Here is a 24,011-nt window from a genome sequence, read left to right as displayed (position 1 = left end):
TTCGAATTTGATTCATCTGGGGTCAAAACCTAGGTCACAGAGACTTAATATGGAAATTCCTTGTTAACACTCAAGAGGTAACATTTTCTGCCAAAATATCCGGGAAATTTGTCAGAAAGGTTGTCTCGTTGATTTTAGCTCAAATTCGAGAATAGGTCATCTGGGGTAAAAAAACTAGGTCACAACCCCCCAAATATGGAAAGACTTTGCTAACACTCTAGAGGTAACATTCTCTGCCAAAATATCCGGGAAATTTGTCAGAAAGGTTGTCTCGTTGATTTTAGCTCAAATTCGAGAAAAGGTCATCTGGGGTAAAAAACTATGTCACAACCTCCCAAATATGATAAGACTTTGCTAACACTCTAGAGGTAACATTTTCTGCCAAAATATCCGGGAAATTTGTCAGAAAGGTTGTCTCGTTGATTTTAGCTCAAATTCGAGAATAGGTCATCTGGGGTAAAAAACTAGGACACAACCCCCCAAATATGGAAAGACTTTGCTAACACTCTAGAGGTAACATTTTCATCCAAAATAACCTGGAAATTTGGCAGAAAATTTGATTCGATGATTTCTAGCTCAAGTTCGAATTAGGGTCATCTGGGTTCAAAAACTAGCTCACAGGGCCCAAACGTGGAAACTCTTTGTTAGCACTCTAGAGGTTACATTTTCATCCCAAATTTCCTGGAAATTTGTCAGAAGGGATGTTTTAATGATTTCTCGCTCAAATATGAATATGGTTCATCTGGGGCAAAAACTAGGTCACAACCCCCCAAATATGGAAAGACATTGTTAACACTCTAGAGGTAACATTTTCAGCCAAAATATCCTGGAATTTGTCTGAAGGGTTGTTTCGATGAGTTCTAGCTCAAGTGTGATATTGGGTCATCTGGGTTCAAAAACTAGGACACAGTGCCCAAATATGGAAAGACTTTGTTAACACTCTAGAGGTAACATTTTCAGCCCAAATATCCTGGGAATTCGTCAGCGAAGTGTTTAAATGATTTCTAGCTCAAGTTCGAATATGGGTCATCTGGGGTCAAAACCTAGGTCACAGAGCCCAAATATGGAAATACCTTGTTATCACTCTAGAGGTAACATTTTCAGCCAAAATATCTTAGAAATTTGTCAGAAGGGCTGTTTCAATAATTTATAGCTCAAGTTCGAATATGGGCCATCTGGTGTCAAAACCTAGGCCACAGGGCCCTAATATGGAAATACCTTGTTAACACTCTAGAGGTAACATTTTCTGCCAAAATATCCTGGAAATTTGTCAGAAAGGTTGTTTCGTTGAATTTTTAGCTCAAGTTCTAATATAGGTTATCTGGGGTAAAAAACGAGGTCACAACACCCCGAAATACGGAAAGACTTTGTTAACACTCTAGAGGTAACATTTTCATCCAAAATATCCTGGAAATTTGTCTGAAGGGTTGTTTCGATGATTTCTACCTCAAGTTTGATATTGGGTCATCTGGGTTCAAAAACTAGGACACAGTGCCCAAATATGGAAATACTTTGTTAACACTCTAGAGGTAACATTTTCAGCCAAAATATCCTGGGAATTTGTCAGCAAAAGTGTTCAAATGATTTCTAGCTCAAGTTCGAATATGGGTCATCTGGGGTCAAATCCTAGGTCACAGAGCCCAAATATGGAAATACCTTTTTAACACTCTAGAGGTAACTTTTCAGCCAAATTATCTTAGAAATTTGTCAGAAGGGTTGTTTCAATAATTTATAGCTCAAGTTCGAATATGATTCATCTGGGGTCAAAACCTAGGTCACAGAGACCTAATATGGAAATTCCTTGTTAACACTCAAGAGGTAACATTTTCTGCCAAAATATCCGGGAAATTTGTCAGAAAGGTTGTCTCGTTGATTTTAGCTCAAATTCGAGAATAGGTCATCTGGGGTAAAAAACTAGGTCACAACCCCCCAAATATGGAAAGACTTTGCTAACACTCTAGAGGTAACATTTTCTGCCAAAATATCCGGGAAATTTGTCGGAAAGGTTGTCTCGTTGATTTTAGCTCAAATTCGAGAATAGGTCATCTGGGGTAAAAAACTAGGACACAACCCCCCAAATATGGAAAGACTTTGCTAACACTCTAGAGGTAACATTTTCATCCAAAATAACCTGGAAATTTGTCAGAAAATTTGATTCGATGATTTCTAGCTCAAGTTCGAATTAGGATCATCTGGGTTCAAAAACTAGCTCACAGGGCCCAAACGTGGAAACTCTTTGTTAGCACTCTAGAGGTTACATTTTCATCCCAAATTTCCTGGAAATTTGTCAGAAGGGCTGTTTTAATGATTTCTAGCTCAAATATGAATATGGTTCATCTGGGGTCAAAAACTAGGTCACAACCCCCAAAATATGGAAAGACATTGTCAACACTCTAGAGGTAACATTTTCAGCCAAAATATCCTGGAATTTGTCTGATGGGTTGTTTCGACGATTATTTAGCTCAAATTCAAATACGGGTCATCTTGGGTCAAAAACTAGGTCACAACCCCCCAAATATGGAAAGACATTGTTAACACTCTAGAGGTAACATTTTCAGCCAAAATATCCTGGAAATATGTCTGAAGGGTTGTTTCGATGCTACCTCAAGTTTGATATTGGGTCATCTGGGTTCAAAAACTAGGACACAGTGCCCAAATATGGAAATACTTTGTTAACACTCTAGAGGTAATATTTTCAGCCAAAATATCCTGGGAATTTGTCAGAAAAAAGGTTAAAATGATTTCTAGCTCAAGTTCGAATATGGGTCATCTGGGGTCAAAACCTAGGTCACAGAGACCTAATATGGAAATTCCTTGTTAACACTCAAGAGGTAACTTTTTCAGCCAAATTATCTTAGAAATTTGTCAGAAGGGTTGTTTCAATAATTTCTAGCTCAAGTTCGAATATGATTCATCTGGGGTCAAAACCTAGGTCACAGAGACCTAATATGGAAATACCTTGTTAACACTCTAGAGGTAACATTTTCTGCCAAAATATCCGGGAAATTTGTCAGAAAGGTTATCTCGTTGATTTTTTGCTCAAATTCGAGAATAGGTCATCTGGGGTAAAAAACTAGGTCACAACCCCCCAAATATGGAAAGACTTTGTTAACACTCTAGAGGTAACATTTTCATCCAAAATAACCTGGAAATTTGTCAGAAAATTTGATTCGATGATTTCTAGCTCAAGTTCGAATTAGGGTCATCTGGGTTCAAAAACTAGCTCACAGAGCCCAAACGTGGAAACTCTTTGTTAGCACTCTAGAGGTTACATTTTCATCCCAAATTTCCTGGAAATTTGTCAGAAGGGCTGTTTCAATGATTTCTAGCTGAAATATGAATATGGGTCATCTGGGTTCAAAAACTAGGTCACAACCCCCAAAATATGGAAAGACATTGTTAACACTCTAAAGGTAACATTTTCAGCCAAAATATCCTGGAATTTGTCTGAAGGGTTGTTTCGATGATTTCTAGCTCAAGTGTGATATTGGGTCATCTGGGTTCAAAAACTAGGACACAGTGCCCAAATATGGAAAGACTTTGTTAACACTCTAGAGGTAACATTTTCAGCCCAAATATCCTGGGAATTCGTCAGCGAAAGTGTTTAAATGATTTCTAGCTCAAGTTCGAATATGGGTCATCTGGGGTCAAAACCTAGGTCACAGAGCCCAAATATGGAAATACCTTGTTATCACTCTAGAAGTAACATTTTCAGCCAAAATATCTTAGAAATTTGTCAGAAGGGCTGTTTCAATAATTTATAGCTCAAGTTCGAATATGGGTCATCTGGTGTCAAAACCTAGGTCACAGGGCCCTAATATGGAAATACCTTGTTAACACTCTAGAGGTAACATTTTCTGCCAAAATATCCTGGAAATTTGTCAGAAAGGTTGTTTCGTTGAATTTTTAGCTCAAGTTCTAATATAGGTTATCTGGGGTAAAAAACGAGGTCACAACACCGCGAAATATGGAAAGACTTTGATAACACTCTAGAGGTAACATTTTCATCCAAAATATCCTGGAAATTTGTCTGAAGGGTTGTTTCGATGATTTCTACCTCAAGTTTGATATTGGGTCATCTGGGTTCAAAAACTAGGACACAGTGCCCAAATATGGAAATACTTTGTTAACACTCTAGAGGTAACTTTTCAGCCAAAATATCCTGGGAATTTGTCAGCGAAAGTGTTCAAATGATTTCTAGCTCAAGTTCGAATATGGGTCATCTGGGGTCAAAACCTAGGTCAAAGAGCCCAAATATGGAAATACCTTTTTAACACTCTAGAGGTAACTTTTCAGCCAAATTATCTTAGAAATTTGTCAGAAGGGTTGTTTCAATAATTTCTAGCTCAAGTTCGAATATGATTTATCTGGGGTCAAAACCTAGGTCACAGAGACCTAATATGAAAATTCCTTGTTAACACTCTAGAGGTAACATTTTCTGCCAAAATATCCGGGAAATTTGTCAGAAAGGTTGTCTCGTTGATTTTAGCTCAAATTCGAGAATAGGTCATCTGGGGTAAAAAACTAGGTCACAACCCCCCAAATACGGAAAGACTTTGCTAACACTCTAGAGGTAACATTTTCTGCCAAAATATCCGGGAAATTTGTCAGAAAGGTTGTCTCGTTGATTTTAGCTCAAATTCGAGAATAGGTCATCTGGGGTAAAAAACTAGGACACAACCCCCCAAATATGGAAAGACTTTGCTAACACTCTAGAGGTAACATTTCCATCCAAAATAACCTGGAAATTTGTCAGAAAATTTGATTCGATGATTTCTAGCTCAAGTTCGAATTAGGGTCATCTGGGTTCAAAAACTAGCTCACAGGGCCCAAACGTGGAAACTCTTTGTTAGCACTCTAGAGGTTACATTTTCATCCTAAATTTCCTGGAAATTTGTCAGAAGGGCTGTTTTAATGATTTCTAGCTCAAATATGAATATGGTTCATCTGGGGTCAAAAACTAGGTCACAACCCCCCAAATATGGAAAGACATTGTTAACACTCTAGAGGTAACATTTTCAGCCAAAATATCCTGGAATTTGTCTGAAGGGTTGTTTCGATGAGTTCTAGCTCAAGTTTGAATATGGGTTATCTTGGGTCAAAAACTAGGACACAGTGTCTAAATATGGAAAGACTTTGTTAACACTCTAAAGGTAACATTTTCAGCCCAAATATCCTGGGAATTCGTCAGCGAAAGTGTTTAAATGATTTCTAGCTCAAGTTCGAATATGGGTCATCTGGGGTCAAAACCTAGGTCACAGAGCCCAAATATGGAAATACATTGTTAACACTCTAGAGGTAACATTTCCTGCTAAAATATCCTGGAAATTTGTCAGAAAAGTTGTTAGCTCAAGTTAAAATATGGGTCATCTGGGGTCAAAAACTAGCTCACAGAGCCCAAATATGGATAAACCTTGTTAACACTCTAGAGGTAACATTTTCAGCCCAAATATCTTGGAAATTGGTAAGAAAGGTGGTTTAATGATATCTAGCTCATGTTCGAATATGGGTCATGTGAGGTTAGAAAGAAAGGTTGTTTTGATATTTTTTAAATCAAGTTCGAATATGGGTCAGTTTTTGTTTTTGTAATTTTATTTTTTAAATCATTGAAGGTACCAACTTCAAACTTCATGAACTGATTCATACTAAATGGGTCAGTTTGTTTTATTGTAATTTTATTGTTTTAAAATCATTGAAGGTACCAACTTCTAACTGCATGAACTTATTCATAGTAAACTTTTTGTGATGAGTTATATAAATCCAACCTAAATATTGTAAAAGTTATTGCCCTTTGTATCTTTTCTAAACAAATACATATTTGTCATGTGTTTTAAAAAAACTGGACATATAATAGTTCCACCTATGGTGTATGGAAGGGCAGACAGGCATCACCCAGTATGTAGTCCGATCAATTACTTTTGAATCCTTTTCCCAATCATGACCAAATTTGGTCAGAATGTGTATAAACGTGTTTGATAATTAGCAAAACTGCTGTAGTTACCCGAGAGTTATTGCGGTTTAATCATAGAAATTACCTAAAATTGCTCTTGTCCTATCAATAAATTTTTAAGCATTTGCCCAATTATCACTAGATTTGGTGAGAATGTGAATGGGCATAAAACATCAGAAAAGCTAAATCTCTGTTATTGCCCTTTAATTATCAACAAGTCTATAGCACAACGTTTTACTGAGGTGAGCGATATTGGGCCATGTTGGCCCTCTTGTATATATTCCGAGCGGTTCAGCATTGTTTTGTTCCCAAAGTTCAAACATGCGCCAAAATAAAGTGTAGGTTAGACGGCGATGCTTTAACAATGTTTGATATAGCTTATGGCACACAAAATGTTAACCTAAATAAAACGGTTATTTAGTGCGATTCATTTTTATGGAAAACATATTTTTCAGATGAAAATTCATTTAGACAGGCGCACGAATAGTATTCCACGTCGAGACGACGTCGTATATCGGCACAGACGTCAGGTTCATACGTCGCCTCGACGTGGGAATTTGTCGATTTTGGTCGGAGACGACATTACCAGAAAACCCCGTCGAGCGACGTAGTACCGACGTCGGATGTTTGCTGGGAACTGATTACTCATTTCAGTCTTGTTTTAAAACATTTCAGTGAACCAAAGCATGGTGATATCATCTGTTTCATAGTTATTTCATGCTGTATCATTGTTTGGAGTGACCCCTTTGATAAATCTAAGGAAAGAAAAAAAAGTACTAGAAAGAAGCACCATGGACGTTGAGTCGGTTATTCCACAACCACCGAATGCCATCACATTCGAAACCGTATGTTTTTAACAACAATAAAAAGATGAAATTGTGATCGGTTTCGATTGCTGTGGTTTGTTCCTGGCGCAATTTAAATTATGACAATGTGGAAAATCCTATGATTCGGCAGGTGTATGGTACGGATAACTGTTGCACGGACTTCCAGTCAAGTGAGTTATCGCGTTGTGTTAAGATAAGAGTTACAAGTTTTCTTGTAAAAACTTGCAGCCCAACTCATTTGTTCTTTTTCGATTGTTTACAAGTGTATGTGTAAATATGTAACTTTAACTTTTTAAAATTGTTAAAAAACTACAGAAATTAAAAACACCGTGCAACCAGCGTTACCAAGCAAAATCTGACAGGTCCAACACATCCTACATATTATACTTTTATAATAGCAAACATAATCAAAACACACTATAAATAAGATATTTCCTACAGACGAAAGCTGTCTATAACCATTTATCTTCTTGTTTTTTGCTGTTTAAACAACTATTAAAGCTCGCGGTTCATACTTGTCATATAAAATGTCGTTTTTTCCCTACTGCATGGGGGAAAAGGCGATATTGTTGAGGAAACCAAATACATAGTGGACTCAATAATATAAAGAGGTCATATTGCACCTATCCTTGTGAAAAAAGTCAATTTCTAGATTACTTTACCACCACGATCCATCGGTATCCAACCACTAGCCAACGTTACCTCCACCGCTTCACTTCACAGCGATTGGACACGGTGTTTAAATGTTTAAAGTATATTTTGTTTTACAATTTCGAAACAGAGTAAAATAGGTATATCATAAGTATTTCAGATGCATAACCAGAGACGGGGGTATTGGTGCCAAAAATGAGCGAGTCCCTAAATTGACATCATATATTTCTTGGATTTAGGTTTGCACACAGTCGCAAACAGACGTCAAATGATTGGCTAAAAACTATGAACTGTTTGAATGTGTGCAAAGTATAATTAAAAAATAAACACAGAACTCATATCGATCATGTCACGTTCAGACTAGTTTAAAAAAGATCACGCAGCTAAGGTATAGCCTTACCTGTTGAAATTGTTTTTGAACTGTTGACTGCACTGATCAGTGCACGCATTCTGTGCGCCTAATTCTTTCACTATTTGTCCATGAATGTGTTGAAGTTTGTCCTCGGTAAATGGTTCCAATGCTTTACCAACCTTTTTAGTTACAAGAAGACACGAAATATAATTCCTATTCCGTTCATTTTTCAAAACTGTGTCTAAATCTGCCATGTTTGTTAGTCAGCTGTAACTATTTCCAGATTTGGTTTCATTCAAACATACTTAAAATTATGAGCACGAGAGATTTTAAATTATGTTCAAAAGTTTAAATAAGTCCGAATACTTTTAAATTGAGGATATATAAACTATTGGTTTGAGCCATTGTCATGACATCCGGTTCTTTCAAAGCGTGCGTGTTTAAATGAAAAAATGCCTTCAACATTGGGATCTACTTTCGAAATATGATATTCGCAATTAAAATCATGAATGCATTCATACTGTATTGGGAATCAATATGTTCAATGCACTTTTTCAAAATGCAAATAACATTAAAGGCCCAGTACCAGTAAATAATTAGAGAAACAAATAAAATTAAATGTATATCTATGATAATGCCACATATAGTGTTTGATAACACCCCGAGGTTCACACGATCCTTTATTAAACAGAAATAGATGAGAAACACCAAGGGAAGTACTAACTCGACCACTGACTCACTATATGATAATGATGTCTACAAGTGGGCGGAGCATAGTGCTTTGCAAACAGTACCTTAGCCGTTGCCGGAATCTTTAAGGTTTTAGTCCGGAGAAATAACTGGAGAAATACTAAAATTTTCAAATAGAAAATTAAGCTCCTGTTTCTGTTATAGTGAAAAATCACCGATTCAATGTGTCAATACTAGTTTCTTATGTTGTATATAATTAAGCTTTAAATTGAAGAAGATATGAAAATAACACTACAATAATGACTTTTTGTTTTAAAAAATATCTAAACGAATAACTTCTAAGTTAAAAAATGAAAATAATTGGTATATAGATCAACATATAGTTTTTAGCATTAAGAATACGCTCCGATAACTCAAAGATAGAACATTCGTTTTAGGTGCGGAAGGTCGGGCTTTCAAACCCCGGCCGCGTCAAACCGAAATATGTTATAATAGTACCAGTAGCCCCCTTGCCTAGCGCTTGGCATTGAAGGAGTAGTACTTGGGAAAATGGGGAGCTCAGCACTGGTTCAACCCAGGAAAGTTGTATCCCATGCATCAGTGCTTCACACCGAGCACGTTAAAGTACCAAGAGGTATCTTGGCAAGTAGAGCTAGGGTATCGCACTCTTGTATATCAGGCTGTTTCATCAGTCTTTCAATGTCTAGATTTGACGGCGAATTGCATTTAAACACGAATCAAGTGTTATGCTCATTCTGATGCATTACCATCCTAGATGTTTAAAGTGATAAGCGTTTTTTTTTTTAATTATATGACCACTGGCCAACTTTTCATAATGTTGAACCCTCCCAGGTACCAATCCCACATTGGATATATATCGGACCGATATGTTTTATATATCGGATAGATATCGTTAACGATATATATCCGATATCGCTTTGCACATCAAGTCGGGTCGATATCTTGTCGGCAACGTATCGGACGGATACCGGGTCTATATGACTTGAGTCATGTGTCCGTCATTGGTCAATCATCGGTTTGATATTATTTCAGATATCTTATGGCTTCCCTTAAATGTAATATTTAGATCTGCTTTTTCCTTATATAACAGTCTAAAATATTTATTTACATTTTTTGACGCGCCATGCTAATCGCTCAGATGCACACACTATAAACAGTATACCTCTCAAAAAGTTCAATATTCTTAGGGATAAATAAATGAAAATATTTAGAAAGCAATGTATATACAGTTTTAATACTTGTTTTCATAAATTCATTAACTTGATCATATTCAAGATATTTAAAATGCAAGTTTCAAACAAATGAACGTAAGATCAAGTAAACTAAATATTAAAGCTGCACAGATTGAACGTTTTGACAACTTTTTTATTTTTATTTTTATTTATTTTTTTTTGTCTTGGAAGGAGCCAATTTTGCGAAAATGCATGGAAACAGGTTAAATAAGGCTGCTGACAAAAAATAGATCGCAGTCTCCTGTATTTAAATTCAAAAATTGATGTTGTATGCATTTTTCTTTAACCGTTCGTAACGTTTTAAGCCATAAAGCATTAATTTTCCAACGGAAATATGAAAATCTGCGATCAGATATTTTGTCAGCAATCTTTTATAATTGGTTTGCAGATATTTACGCAAAAAATTGCTCTTTCCAATACAAAAAAGTTGTAAAAATGATATATCTGTGCGAGTGCAACTTTGAAGGGATGCAATAAATTTATATGTGCATGAAAAAGATTTTCACCAGCCGTGATGATATCGGTCCTTATATATCTATCCGATATCTTAAAATATATCGGTCCGATGTTGGACCGATATAGATTCTGCCCAACGCAAAAACACTCATAAAATATTCAATATTTTATCATATTTTGATATCCATAGAAAAAATGCATTGGCGTTGATATCGTGTTGTTATTTTTAGTACATGATTGTATTACATATATATGTTTCTCTTGCGGATCCCCTGAATTTTCCCAATGCAACGTTTCAAGTCAATATGGTACAAACAATATGCATCCCTTTCACCAGAATGTAAAAATTCTGACTAAAATTTTCTGTGGAAAGATACCCCAACCCCAATATATCATTCGTAGAGCCTATATTGTGTCAGTTCCTTGGAGAGCTACACACACTTTTATTAACCCAACCCACAGTCAACCTCCCATACCTCCCCTTTAACGTTCAATACTTCTTTTGATTCACTTTCTGTGGCGCTGTTTGCCTACTTGTTTGCAATGTGCCGTTCAATCGATGTTAAATTCTTTAACTTCTTTATAAGCCATGTCATTCAATATTTTCCCATTGATTGTGTTATTGAAATATATCACCGCTACGAACCGGGTGAGTAAAGAGGTCTTCCTCGACGTAGACAAACACTTATTATATCCATTGGACTCTTTTTTGTAAATAAGTGTCGCCAAAAAATTGAAATAAATGTTGTCTGTGTGTTAGGTTTTTACACTTAAATAGTTATTTACAAAGATATATTTAAAAAAATATATTACATTGTAAAGCCGTTCTTTATATTGAAGACATGTTCCATGTGATTTTTTTCTCCAAACATGAACAAAAGCTTTTCTTATTAGATCTTTGAAGCTTGTAAAGTAATAATTAAAATGCATGCATAGAACTTGGCTCATGAATGGAATCAATCTTCCAGAATATAAACAAAAGCTTCTATTCTAATTGTTATTTGATAGTTTTACTTTCATAAGCAAATATTTTTATCACTCTTGTGACAAAGTTCTTGAGGATTTTATCTTGGGTATGGAAGGATGCATAGAAATGATTTCTGACAGTGACATCGTTGGTATTGCAACTTACCTTTAGGGAATGTGTCGCTCATATCTTTTAAAATTGAAGGATCGCTCATTTTGTATTGGCAATCATTTTGATACAAAGCATACTAGACTGGTACCCCAATAGTCTGTTCTCACAAAATGTGTGTGTAGTTTGTTTACGAAAAGTAACGAAAGGTACCAGTATATAACAAACTGGGGTCAAATTTACATGTATACCATGCATTCCGACTCACTAAGTTATACACCTGAAATCGTCTATTCAAAGCCGGAATACATGACAATCTACTTGTTGGTGAAAACAACAGTAAAACATGATCATTTTAGAAATCAACAAACATTGGCAAGCCATTTTTAGGTTCAACACTGTTTTAGCGTAATGCAAAACAATAATAAAAACTCGAGTTGATAACCATTTCTCTAGCAAACAATACCAACCAGTGTGTCCCCAAAACGTACATCTATGTCGCAGTATGGATGTACATGGGTGGTATTCAAACGTATACACTTGTTGACTAGTGAGCTATTGATTATGATCTGATATTCACTGGAAGAAAGTTATTATTGACAGAGGCGCAGCGGGGGTCAATATGACTTTTTGTCATTTAATATCAGATAATATAACAATGTATTTTTTAGATGCGTTGTATTCGCAAACCAATAAAAATAGAGGAAACGAAGAACTACACGAGAAAAAACATTTATAAATGAATGAATTTATTAATAGAATTTCATTCTATATTCAGATTAAGATTATGAGACCAGGCGCGTAGGAGCTGGGATCGCAGAGACGCGGCAATGTGGCCGCGAATATTTGATACCGATTTTCTTGATAATCGTATTTTAAATAAAGATACGCGCATATAGATCAATAGCAGTCTGACACGATATTGAATAAACAGGTCACCATGTCATAATTAAACCTGTGACCATCTAGCTAATTGGCGTGTGAATGGCGTAAAAACAGTCCGCGGATTATTGAAGATGGGTAAGTGGAAGAAGAGGCAATAAGACAATTATTATTTGTATCGTTTTTGATGTTTCAAAAACTGTAGTTGAAGAACTGAGAAAAGAAATGAGTCCCGACACACCTGGATTTAGAGTGCTGTGTCCGACTAGATGGACTGTTAGGGCGGAGTGTTTGAAAAGTGTCTTAGACAACTATTCCGTTCTTCAGAAATTGTGGGATACCACCTATGAGACCACAAAAGACACTGACACCAGAGCGCGCATTGTTGGTGTGAAGAGTCAGATGGCATCAATTGACTTTCTCTATGTTGTGACACTTGGGTATGTACTGTTAAAGCACAGTGACAACCTAAGCAGGGCTTTTCAACACAAAGACATGTCAGCTTCTGAAGGTCACGATCTTGCCCATGTGACAGTGTCTAAATGTAATAGTTAATAAATGATAATAGTTTTATATCTATCAACTATTTTAACCGAAAAAGGTTTAGATAAAAACATGAAAATAAAACCTGAACTCACTGGAAATCGAGTCTTTCAATGCTTAAAATTGAAAAAATCTCGAAGGGAGGGGACACCCCTCCCGAGCCCACCCCTTCCGCGGCCCAAACGTCAACTTCCTTCCCACGCGCCTGTGAGAAAAACGAAAGTGGATATGACTGATATTTTGCTTCGTCGATGGCTGTCTAGACCCATGAGAGGCTGTTTATTAATAGGTTATATATATAATAATGCAACTTCTCGGATGTGCTTTGACGGAAACTTTCCAGTTATTCTATTGGACAATAAAAGCATGTGTTATTATTGATTGATTTATTTATAAAATACAACTTATTGATTGATTGACAACTGATTGAAGCAATGGTATGATTTTTTTTAAACCGAGACATACACGGTGAATGAAGTCAATGTTTTAAGATGAAAGATATAACTTGGAGAATCCGAACCACAAAAAAAGCTAGTATTCTTAGAGCTCCATTAACATTGATGTTATATGTTGATGCCTGGAGACAAGTATATACAAGGTTGGTATCATTTTAAATGTATTTACTTGCTGATAACTCATGTGTAAACTAAATGATCGAAAGTGCTTCGTATATAAAAAATGTAACAGTTTGTAAATTTGCTCTTTATTTCAACTGAAATCAGATGTTAACGTCAATTTTTTGCAATCGTTTAAGGCCAAAACAAGTTTCTTATATTATTTTAGGTAAACTTCCTACATCGTTTTTTTCGGTTCACAAAACCCTTTCAAGTGATAGCACAATAATATGTGGTAGTAAGGAGTTATCAGGAATCTTATATTAATAAATTTATATGGATTACCACCCTCGAAGATAACAATTAAAATAACGACAAAGAATTCAGTACGAGGGGTGGTAGATACTGCATGGTTCTTATTTTAGTGTACCCTGGTAGGGGAGAAAATTCATGCAGGGAGTTTCTGCTTCTTCCAAACAGAATACCTTCCCTTGAATACTCTTTCAGGTTTACCACGTTGGATTTTATTTTTTTAGGTAAAACTGAATGTCCAAAACTGAAGGCCTATAGTTAACATACCTTAAAATGACCAATATGCAGACTTTTATCATTAGTTTTAACTTGAGTATTATCTAATACGTTTTAATGCTCCCATTTTTATTACATGTGCAACCATCCACGAAGTCAGGAACTGCCGTCTGCTGTGAAAAAAGTTACCGGCGTCGTGCGCGTGTGCCTGGTGTGCGGTTGATCTGCCTACCCTCTGTTTTTGGCACTTCCCATCACTATTGAACCTTTCTCCCATCTAGATTCTTCAGAACTAAGAAATCAGGGGTTGTGAGCATCCAGGATTTGACATCGGATGTGCATGCCATGGGTTTCTCTCGGCAAAATGACCCTATACAATACCGTGTAAATACATAATTGTAATATTATGCACCAGTCATTTGTAACCACGGCTCCCACAGGTCCAGGGAATAGCGCGGACTTTGACTTTGGGTCCAGTCAATCCCGTGTAAAATCCCCGCAGGGCTGAACTGCTGGTAAAATCCCCGACAAATGCCCCCACACCCCAGGGACCCTAGATAAGGCCCATTCCCCGCTATTTTTGGCGTGAAGACAAAACCTCCTCATTCACCCGGCACTGCGGGGCCACCTGGAAGGTTAAGAAACGGCCTATTTCCACGGCTATCCCTGGTTTACCCCCGGACCTGGCGGGCCGTAGTTACAATTGTCTGGTGCAATACTGGCTGTATGCAGGGTAGATATACCAGAGGGGTGCAAATGTGATCTCACCTTTTGGCCTGCTCCAGGCCTCACACATGCCACAACCAAAAAGTGTACATATAATCACTTGCAAATTCGGGGGGGGGGGGTTGAAATACCCCCACCCCCACTCCGCTTCTCAAATCATCCAAGTTTGCTTTTTATTTGAAAAAAAAAAAATGAACTACTCAACATGCATTTTGGACTAGGAATTTAAAAAATAAATAGAGGATGAGGATGAATGATTTTTCTGGTTGCCCTGGCTCTTGCGTATAATATCTGTTATTAAATACTATAAGAAATGCCTTATTGATGGCCAACCTTTAAAATAACAAATAGTGTTGACAATATAGATGTCAGTTCATAAGGGCACACTGTCATCCACCCATGTCTAATGACCACCATTTTACCTGGGGCTATTGACCATGACAGCTTGATTGCAATAACCACCACCCTAATTGTTATTTTTTCGTCCATCATTGAATAAAGCATAATTAATATATTTTCAGGGCTATTTTTCTAGCCATATTTTTTTTGTATTTGCAGAAATTGGGGGCGGTGGCCAGACTGCGAGATACATGTACAAATCTGAAGAATCAAATGCAGTTATTATGATTTGTCAGGTGTCGGTAACCATTTTGTTTTAAAATTTGTTTTTTAGTGTTATATATTATATACAAATGTTTTTATCCGATCTTCAAGTAACTAAATCAGAACTCTTCAAAATGGGAATATTAACACAAGTTATAGCATAGCAAAAAGTGTGCTTTAAGCTGAATTGATCCTGTTTTTAAACCCCAGGCCAACCAACCTCCTGGACTGTACCAAATCATCATGGACTGAAATTTGGTCGATCAAGGTTCAGATTCATGTTGGATCTTTGTTGCGTCCAGGCTTAACTAGGATGGTCCTGGAGGGCCCGGGATTCTACCCCAGGATTTTTCAGTTTGGGGTAGTCTGGGTAGGTCCGTGTAGCGACCGTGTTGGCTCGGGGAAGATCCGTAGTGGCACCATGTTGATCCTGGGGGATCCGGCATGATGTGGTCCATGTTGGGTACGGCCTCAGTGTGACTGTAGCTCATGGGACTTAAAGCTGCACTCTCACAGATTTACCGTTTTGACAACTTTTTTTATTTTTTGTCTTGGAATTAACCAATTTTTGAGTATATATCTGCAAACCAGTGATAAAAGACTGCTGACAAAAAATTTGATTGCAGATTTTCATATTTCCGCTCGATAATAAATGTTTTATGGCTTAAAGCGTAACTAACAGTTTAAGAAAAATGCATAAAACATAAATTTTTGAACTTAAATATGAAAATCTGCGATCTGATTTTTTGTCAGCAGTCTTTTATCACTGGTTTGCAGATATATACTAAAAAATCCATGACAACAAATAAAAAAAGTTGTCAAAACGTTCAATCTGTGAAAGTGCAGCTTTAAGGTTGTTTGTGAAACAGGAGAAATAATTCACTGCAGCTGTTCATGCATCTTGTTAAAGTGAATCTAAGGCAAATATATGAATGGGTAATATTGTATAGTTGCTACAGTGAAATAACTACACTTATTTTAAGTTTTGGAAGTTTTTGATGTAATTTGAATATCATGTTCATATTCAAAAAGACTGTCAGTAAAAATTATCTCTCTATGGCATATCTATTACTTACCAGTACATTGATGGGCTTTACAAACCAAATTGCAATGCCATATCTTTCTTTGCTTATTAAAGTTATTTAAGTTTAAAATGAAAAGGATCTTTAAACGGATTATCATATTTTACATCACCAATTCAAAATAAATTGTAGGGACATCCTCTTAAGAATCAATGGATTGCATCAATGACTTTCCGCCATTTAAAAGCCCTTAGTAATCTCTCACAAGCGTGGATAGAGGAGGGCCAGTATTGGCACGTACCCCCTCTTAAAATGTCCAATATTGAAATTGTACCAAATAATCATTTTAAAAATGTCATGTCATCTAATATTCTAAATTTACTGGAGATTTTAGACCAAAACACTGAAATTCATAATGGCACGCCCTAAATGGCCCTTTTATTAATTTTCTTAAAAACCCCATTTTTTTAAAAACATTTAAGGGAATGTTGGCGTCCCTTTGATATTGGATTTTTCTTGTTGTTTAGGCAAAAAAATGAAAAATACTAACATAATTCATATAATGTCAAACTTGTTGTCATACATTTTATTGCCTAACAAATCTATATAATCCACATATTAATGAATGGCACTTAATTGCTACATTCTCTGAATGAGTTAAATGCTCCTCAAAAAAGGATTATTTTAACCTACTTTTTTAGTGGGGAATGGGGCTAAATTTGTGCCCCAAAAAGGACCGAAAAAAAACATGAACCCTATTCCTAATAGTGAATGAAAGTTTTGCCCCCTCGAACACAAAATTCTGGATCAAGCCTTGAAGGACTCCTTTGATGTTTTATAATTATACCTGTTAGATATTTATACATTATGATTGGCTAAAAGATAGTATTGGTAAATTCTTTAATGCACTTAAGATAATTCTGATATAAGTAGCCTTTTTACATTTCAAACAACATGTTAGGAGTGGTCATTAGTTGGACAGGAACGAAATAACCTTGCAGCTGTCATAAACTTGGCAAGTTGCATTATTTTGTAAGGATGTCACATAAGGTTAACTCGACTATGCGAATCATTGTTGCGTGAGACAGTTAGTTATGATAGTAGTATCTTGTTCAAGCTCTTAAATCGTATTGTAAACTATACTGTGTCTTTGCGTTTCATTAATGTTTAATGTTGTGAAAAATAGTAAGTGTGTTTAGGAAGGTGATCCCGGTCAGGATTATTTACACCGCATGGTCTGCGGATTTCATGTGGTTTAAAAAGTTACGCATATATATATAATTATATGAAATATATATGGCTTAAAGAAGAAAATTAACATATTATCCTAGTGAATCATATTGGATTAACTTGTTATAAGGTAAAATATAATGTCTTAATTTAGATTTAAGTAACATAATTGTTGTTGTATGGAAGTATAAGAATATAATATTTAAAGTATTTGTTTATTATAGTGTGAACCCCTTTCTATCAAGGGCAAGCCTGCTTGACTTATGGGACACCTTGATTAATGTACATCTTTACTCCTGATCCCTTTCCTACATGAATATGCCAAGGGCCTTGGGGGGGGGGGGGAGGCAGAAATTTTAAGGCAATCGGTACCTATTATTTAACTATATCTACTGGGTCAGCATATACATATAATGTATAACACTTACATGTAGCACATGTCAACTCTAAGGCTTTAAGAAACAATTCAATTATTTTTTTATATTTAGCTTTTATATACTGGAATAAGCAAGTCAAAAGTCATAATTTTGTTTGTTCTATTTGTTTACTTAAATATAACAATGTCTGTTCATTTCAGATGTTTTGTTATTGAAATATTGGTTAATTGTTATAATACATGTACCATACATAGTCAATACAGTGTTTCTATACTTAGCTCACAAAACAATTGATTGTGGTTTGCATGTATATAAATTTTGATAATATTTCAAGGTTAAGACTTTTCACATGGGTTATAGCGCCCATGGTTTGAAATAAAGCAAGATTGATCAAGATTTATTTATCATTTAATGTAAATAATTGTAAAGATATGATAGGACATGCGTTAATGATAAAATAACCTGATTATAAAATTAATGATAAACTGGCAGACAAGCTGAACATTGGGCTGTATTAATTTAATACTTTAGTATATTAAAATCCCCCAGCTATTTATTGTTAATATATGCTGGCTTTGCAACTACATGTGTAGTTTAAAATACCATATTTGTAACTGCTGTTTGTTAATGAACATAGCAAAGCATACATGTCCAGCATTATGTAATTAATAAAAGCTACAATTTTATTGGTCAGTTTAATTGAAACCAATTCAAACTGTACATATGTGAATGCTATAACGGGGTGGGGGGGGGGGGTATGATCATCCCCCCCTGTTAAGTAGTTAGTACATGCTGGTATGTCAAAGCATATGCCAAATCACTGCAGTTGGTTTCCTTTTATGTGGAAGTCCATCGTTGCGCCATAGACATTGCATGAACTAATGATTCGAAATACACATGAGGGATTTCTGCAGACTTAAAGCCACAATTATCACTTGAACTGACTCGATTCATTTGTTATAACAGTAGTAGAATCTTTTTATTCTGAGTGCAATTAAAAGCTCAAATTTATGTAAAGCCTTCTTGAAAATGTTGAAAAAAATATTAAGGTGATTGAAGAAATTAACTTAGTTTTATAAATACATGTATTAAATGATAAAAGAGTAAATTAGAAAACAAACAAGAAATTTACTGCAAAAGAATTCTGCCAGTGGGTCTGCGATTCGGCCCTTAAAGGGACTATTCACCAGATTGGCACCAAGAAAAGTTTTTTCAATTGTTAAAAACCCCACCAAAATGTACAAAAAAAAAAACGAGTTGGATACCGGGTTTGAACCGGTGTCGTCAAAATTATCCACTGTGCTATGAAGGTTTACTCTAACCATTTGGAATATTTAAGCTAATTTTACCTAACTTGGTAATATCATGTGATAACATAGACTAAGCCAATAATGCATAAGAATGAATTCTTCTAAGTTATAATGCATACCTAGTAATCGTTTTTAATGAAAAAATACGAAAAAACTGCGAAAAATAAATTAATTGTAAACTATGTGGTACTTCATTTAGTTAGTTTCAATGCATTGTACTCTACTACTCATCGATACCAAGTTTATGTCAGTTTTCGACAATTTTCTGGGTTTTTTTTTCGCTATTAATTTCAACATACAGTGTATTAGCCCCTTTAATATAAATTAAACAAGGATACACAGTTACTTACAGGTTTTTTTATGACTGTGAGATAGAAACACATTTACAGTGACACTCTTATTCAAAATCGATACATACACAAACTTGTATAACAAACATACATTTTGAGTGATAAACCTACTTACTAAATAAAACATTTATGGATAATATTAATTACTGACAACAAGATAGTAACCTTGTATTTAATAGCTGAAAACACAAAAATATTAAATGATTGGTGAATGCTAAAAGATTAATACTGTGATTTTCTATTGTCTCATAAAGTAGAAATACCGTGTTTTATGGACATTTCTTTCAAAATAAACTTGGTATCCTTCATAGGAACCATTGTTTTTGACATTTCTTCATCCTTTTTGGAATAATATAACAAAATCTTACGTGGGAATAAGAGTGCATCTTTAAAAAACAGTCAATATTTAAATGAAAGATGTCAACATTTGAATGTTCATATTTATTGTTTTATGGGTCATTTGATGATATGAAAAAAAAGAGTAAAAAACATTTATAAACATATGAACTTAGTAAGGCACAGAAAATGCTGCTTTAAATGTTTTACAAATCAAGGCATCCTCAGTAAAAAAAACCTGTGATATATATGTGGCAATCATTATTGAACTGAAATGGTGTCATTTATGATGGTATTATCAGGTACATGTAATGAATAGAACACATAATTTAATTCTTCAACAAAAATTACAAATATTTTATATGTTACCAGATTTATGGCATATTTATTGTAATTTTTTTTTTGGTGGGAACTCATTATAATATTGCAAGCTTTTTACGCCAGAGTGGCTTCTTTTTTATGAATGTCTATTTAATTTGCATACATATCTAAAAAAATCATAGATATAACGTTATTTATTGCTTTTATAGTTCATATAACACTTAATTATAATATAAAGAGCCTAGCATAACCTGCAGGCTATTCCCTCCACTGAGTTTGTAATGTTACAGAATAACCTTTAAAGGTACTATAAACACCAGATGATACAATTGCAAGAAAAAAAAGGAAATTGTCAAAAACTTGCATAATATTGACATTGTTGTGTACAATTAAGGCATTGAATCTTACTTACTGATGTATAACATCGCTAACGACTCATTGATCTTTCACAGTTTTTGCGCATTTTTCCGGTTTGAAATTTACAGGGTTTTTTACCACGTATTAAGCCCAATAAGTTTAAGAATAGCATTGGAATATTTTCCTGTACTCATAAACTGAGAAACCAGTATGCGCTATTTTTAAACGGGGAATCTCATATGAGACAGCAACATGATAGTTGCATTTATTCTTTCATTTATGTAAAATGATGTATTATCAGCCTCCTTCTAGCTGTTATTGACAATTCTAGGCTTGTTTTGAAGAAATACTGTATTTGTGTGAAGCACTACAATCTTTATTGAAATACAGCCAAGACTCAACTTTTTGATGCTATAACCAGACTTCCAATTGGTAAACCAAATAGAAAATTATAATTGCAATAAATATGATTATTTCTTATCTCAGGTGTAATGTGCAAGACTGCCTAGCATCATTGTGGGATGGAGGGACAGCCTGGCGAACAAGATGTTGGCTTCGGGTTCAAGATTCAGGAAGCCAAAGGTAAAATTTGTTCAACCTTAGTCCTAGGAACATGACTGTTGTTCCTGTAACAGGGCTCGACATTAACGGTGGTCTGATGGTCCGGGACCACCAGATTCATGGTCCGGACCAGTAGAAACCAGTTCTGGCTAGTCCGACTGGACCAGTGAAATTTCCAAGAAGAAATAATTTAATCAGAAATGTTAAGCACGATCCCTGACTAAATCGGACAATAAGTATAATCCAACAAATAAATGCAGTGCAAGCAGCGTTCGTTGTTTTTATTTACATTCCCTTGCGCATGCGTTACATCTGCGACCGGAAGTAAACAGCACAGAACAGTTTACGATAGCTGTGAAATCATCGGAATTAGGTCAATCTTTATTACGATGTAAAATTCCAATAACTTGTTTTAGCAAATCATTTCGTCCATATTTATAGCATTGAATTTGGTTTTTAAGTATTTATTGTATGCATAGTAAATTAAAGCCATTTGCTAATGTGATTGACAAATTTTAATGTACATTCAAGTCAGATATGTACTATATATCTTTTATTGATGCCTGATAATCCAAGTATATTCTAGTCAATCCTCATACTATTGTTTCATTGTTGTAATGTTAACCAGTTAAAGTTTTATATTAAAATTAAAAGCTCACTATTATTTTCATCATGTGTGTATATAATAAATCTTCACAGGCAAAGAATTAAAATCATATCATCAAAAAGTATCAATTTGGGTCAGGACCAGTGGATATTAGGTCAGGACCAGTAGAAAATATATCTACTAGTCCGAATGGACCAGTGGATTTAAAAGTTAACGTCGAGCCCTGTGTAAGTTTTATTTTTGTTTTGTTTTTAGTGTGTATACTGTATAATATGTATTTTATTTACGATGCCACGGGACTGTCTGTATGTCACAGTGTCAGTTTCAATGAGAGGTTTAGTAATGTATTTATGGTTATTTTACATCTGACCGTTGGCTCCAATGAGAGGGTTACAGTACATTTATATATTTGTTTCACATCACCGCCAGATTATTTATGTGGCTGTTGGCCCCCATGAGAGATCAACATGTGTATGAATTTTACATTGGCTCCAGCCCATCTATATAGGCATCATCGCCCAAATGAAAGTTTATGTGGTAGGCTGTGGGGCAAAGTGCACAAGACAGGTTATACCCTGGTAAGGGCTCAGGGGGGTGATACCCATTTCTATAACATGTGCAATTGTAAAGCTCTGACACACGTCCTAGGACCCCTTATTGAGTGTACTCCTGACCTCACAGAATTAGATGATGTATATTTTTAGTAGTTTTTCTACCTTTCACCATTTATTAAGTAGCAGACATTCAAACAATTTTGACAACTGAATTGGAGAACCCAGGTTCCAAGTGAACAGCAGCTCTTTTTTGGTGCAATTTACTGCCTTCTAAAAGCTGTTTCACCTTGTGAAAAAGTTCTATTTTCCCCCCATTTTTTTCCAAATTTGATAAATGACATAAATAAAAAAACAATGTTTTCTTGAAAAATAAATACTATCATAACATGTATATATTTGCCATTATATTAGCTATTTTGGCCTTTATAATTTTGTATTTTCTCCAGACAACTTTTTTCCCAATTTGGATTTAGGCACAGGTGGTGAAAAATATTCCAAAAAAAAAATATCTCTGGCATTGGGTATGAATCTCAAAGATTATAGTTGGCCAAGTTTTGAAGAATGATTCTCAAAATGAATCATAAGATAAGTAAAAAACACATTGTATTTATGATCTTAAGATAACTCACTGCATTTCATAACATTTTGGCTCGTGATCTGCACGAGTGGTGTTTTTTGTTTAAGTGCGACGTTAAAATTGATATATTGTTACAAAAATATTTCTTTTAACAAATTCAGGACCAATACGCCACTATATAGAGTTCAATGCTAACAATTAATTGCAAATTGCCACCGCATTTTAAACCTTAAATCCATCCACTTGAATTTTCTTATCAAAAGCCTTTCATAAATCCGTTATGTAAGAACAAGATTTTCCTTTAAGATAGTGGTGTGACTGAACTAATTGGCCCATTTTCCATTATTGAGTGTGATGTAACATCTAATTATTGTAATCCCTACCATTCTGCAAGTTTGTGTAAATATTTATGAAGTAAAGTTGTACGATTTTAAGAGGAGATAAGTTACATTGTCATAATATACCACATTTTTTTTAATGATTTATATCCCTTTTTCATCACTGATGTCGGCAGAATGACTGTCTTTTAGCAATGAGAAATGCCGTCAATTAATTGAACAAATCTTTGAAATTAGATTTTTAAATGAACAAGCTCAAATTCTTATGTGTGTGCTTTGCTTAATAAACAATAAATTCCCGCTATTTAAATAAGCACCCAAAACAGTTTACCAGTGAAGGACTTAAAAATGAGTTATGGGATGTGCATATTTCTTTTAAATACTAGTTTTAAGTAATGGTTAAAGATTGTTAGTATGTTCTTACAAAAATAAACAGTTTAATATGATGCAGTCAAATAACCATTTATTTCTGAAGTATATACTGACAGGTTTTAGTGGTCTACATAATGTTGTATAAACTACAAACTACTGGGCCAGCTCCTGTTAATATATACCACTTCACCTGATTAAAATCAATAACGGCTGATTTACTGATATAATTGTATTGGAAAGTTTTAAAGCCACTGATATCTCATTGGACAAAATATAATGTTGATCACTAATTTTACCTTAAATATTGCTTTCATTATAATAAAATAGTAAAATTATATAGAACAACATCTTTAACTTCCTTATTATTTGCACAAATAATGGACTGATTGTTTTTTTGTCCAGTGTCAATTATCCATCAAATCTAAAGTTGACATCTTTATGTGTTCTTATCTTTGATTATGTCTGTTACAATTCCATTCACCCAGGAATTGCATTCTATTTCTGGAAGTAAATCTTGATTACAGTTAAACATGCAGGATTCTCTGATTAAGAAGTAAACAAGAACGGATACCTTAGGAAATATTCTGGAATCAAAACTGAAGAATATTT

At 34.9% G+C, this 24,011-nt stretch overlaps 1 protein-coding gene across 2 annotated transcripts in view; it reads right to left on the bottom strand.

Annotated features, from left to right (window-relative positions):
* Positions 1-8,235, bottom strand: part of LOC128239185 (uncharacterized) — a 49,504-nt gene extending 41,269 nt beyond the window's left edge. For both annotated transcript variants that reach the window (XM_052955697.1, XM_052955696.1), the window contains exon 1: positions 7,829-8,235. In XM_052955697.1, coding sequence (XP_052811657.1) covers positions 7,829-8,034 — 206 coding nt within the window. In that variant the 5' untranslated portion in view covers positions 8,035-8,235. The remainder of the gene's footprint in view (positions 1-7,828) is intronic.
* Positions 8,236-24,011: the final 15,776 nt, after the last annotated feature.

The sequence above is a fragment of the Mya arenaria genome, chromosome 6, assembly GCF_026914265.1.
Source record: "Mya arenaria isolate MELC-2E11 chromosome 6, ASM2691426v1".
Classification (NCBI taxonomy): Eukaryota; Metazoa; Mollusca; class Bivalvia; order Myida; family Myidae; genus Mya; species Mya arenaria.
The sequence above is the reverse complement of the archived record's forward strand: the minus strand, read 5'-3'. Positions and strand labels throughout refer to the sequence as shown.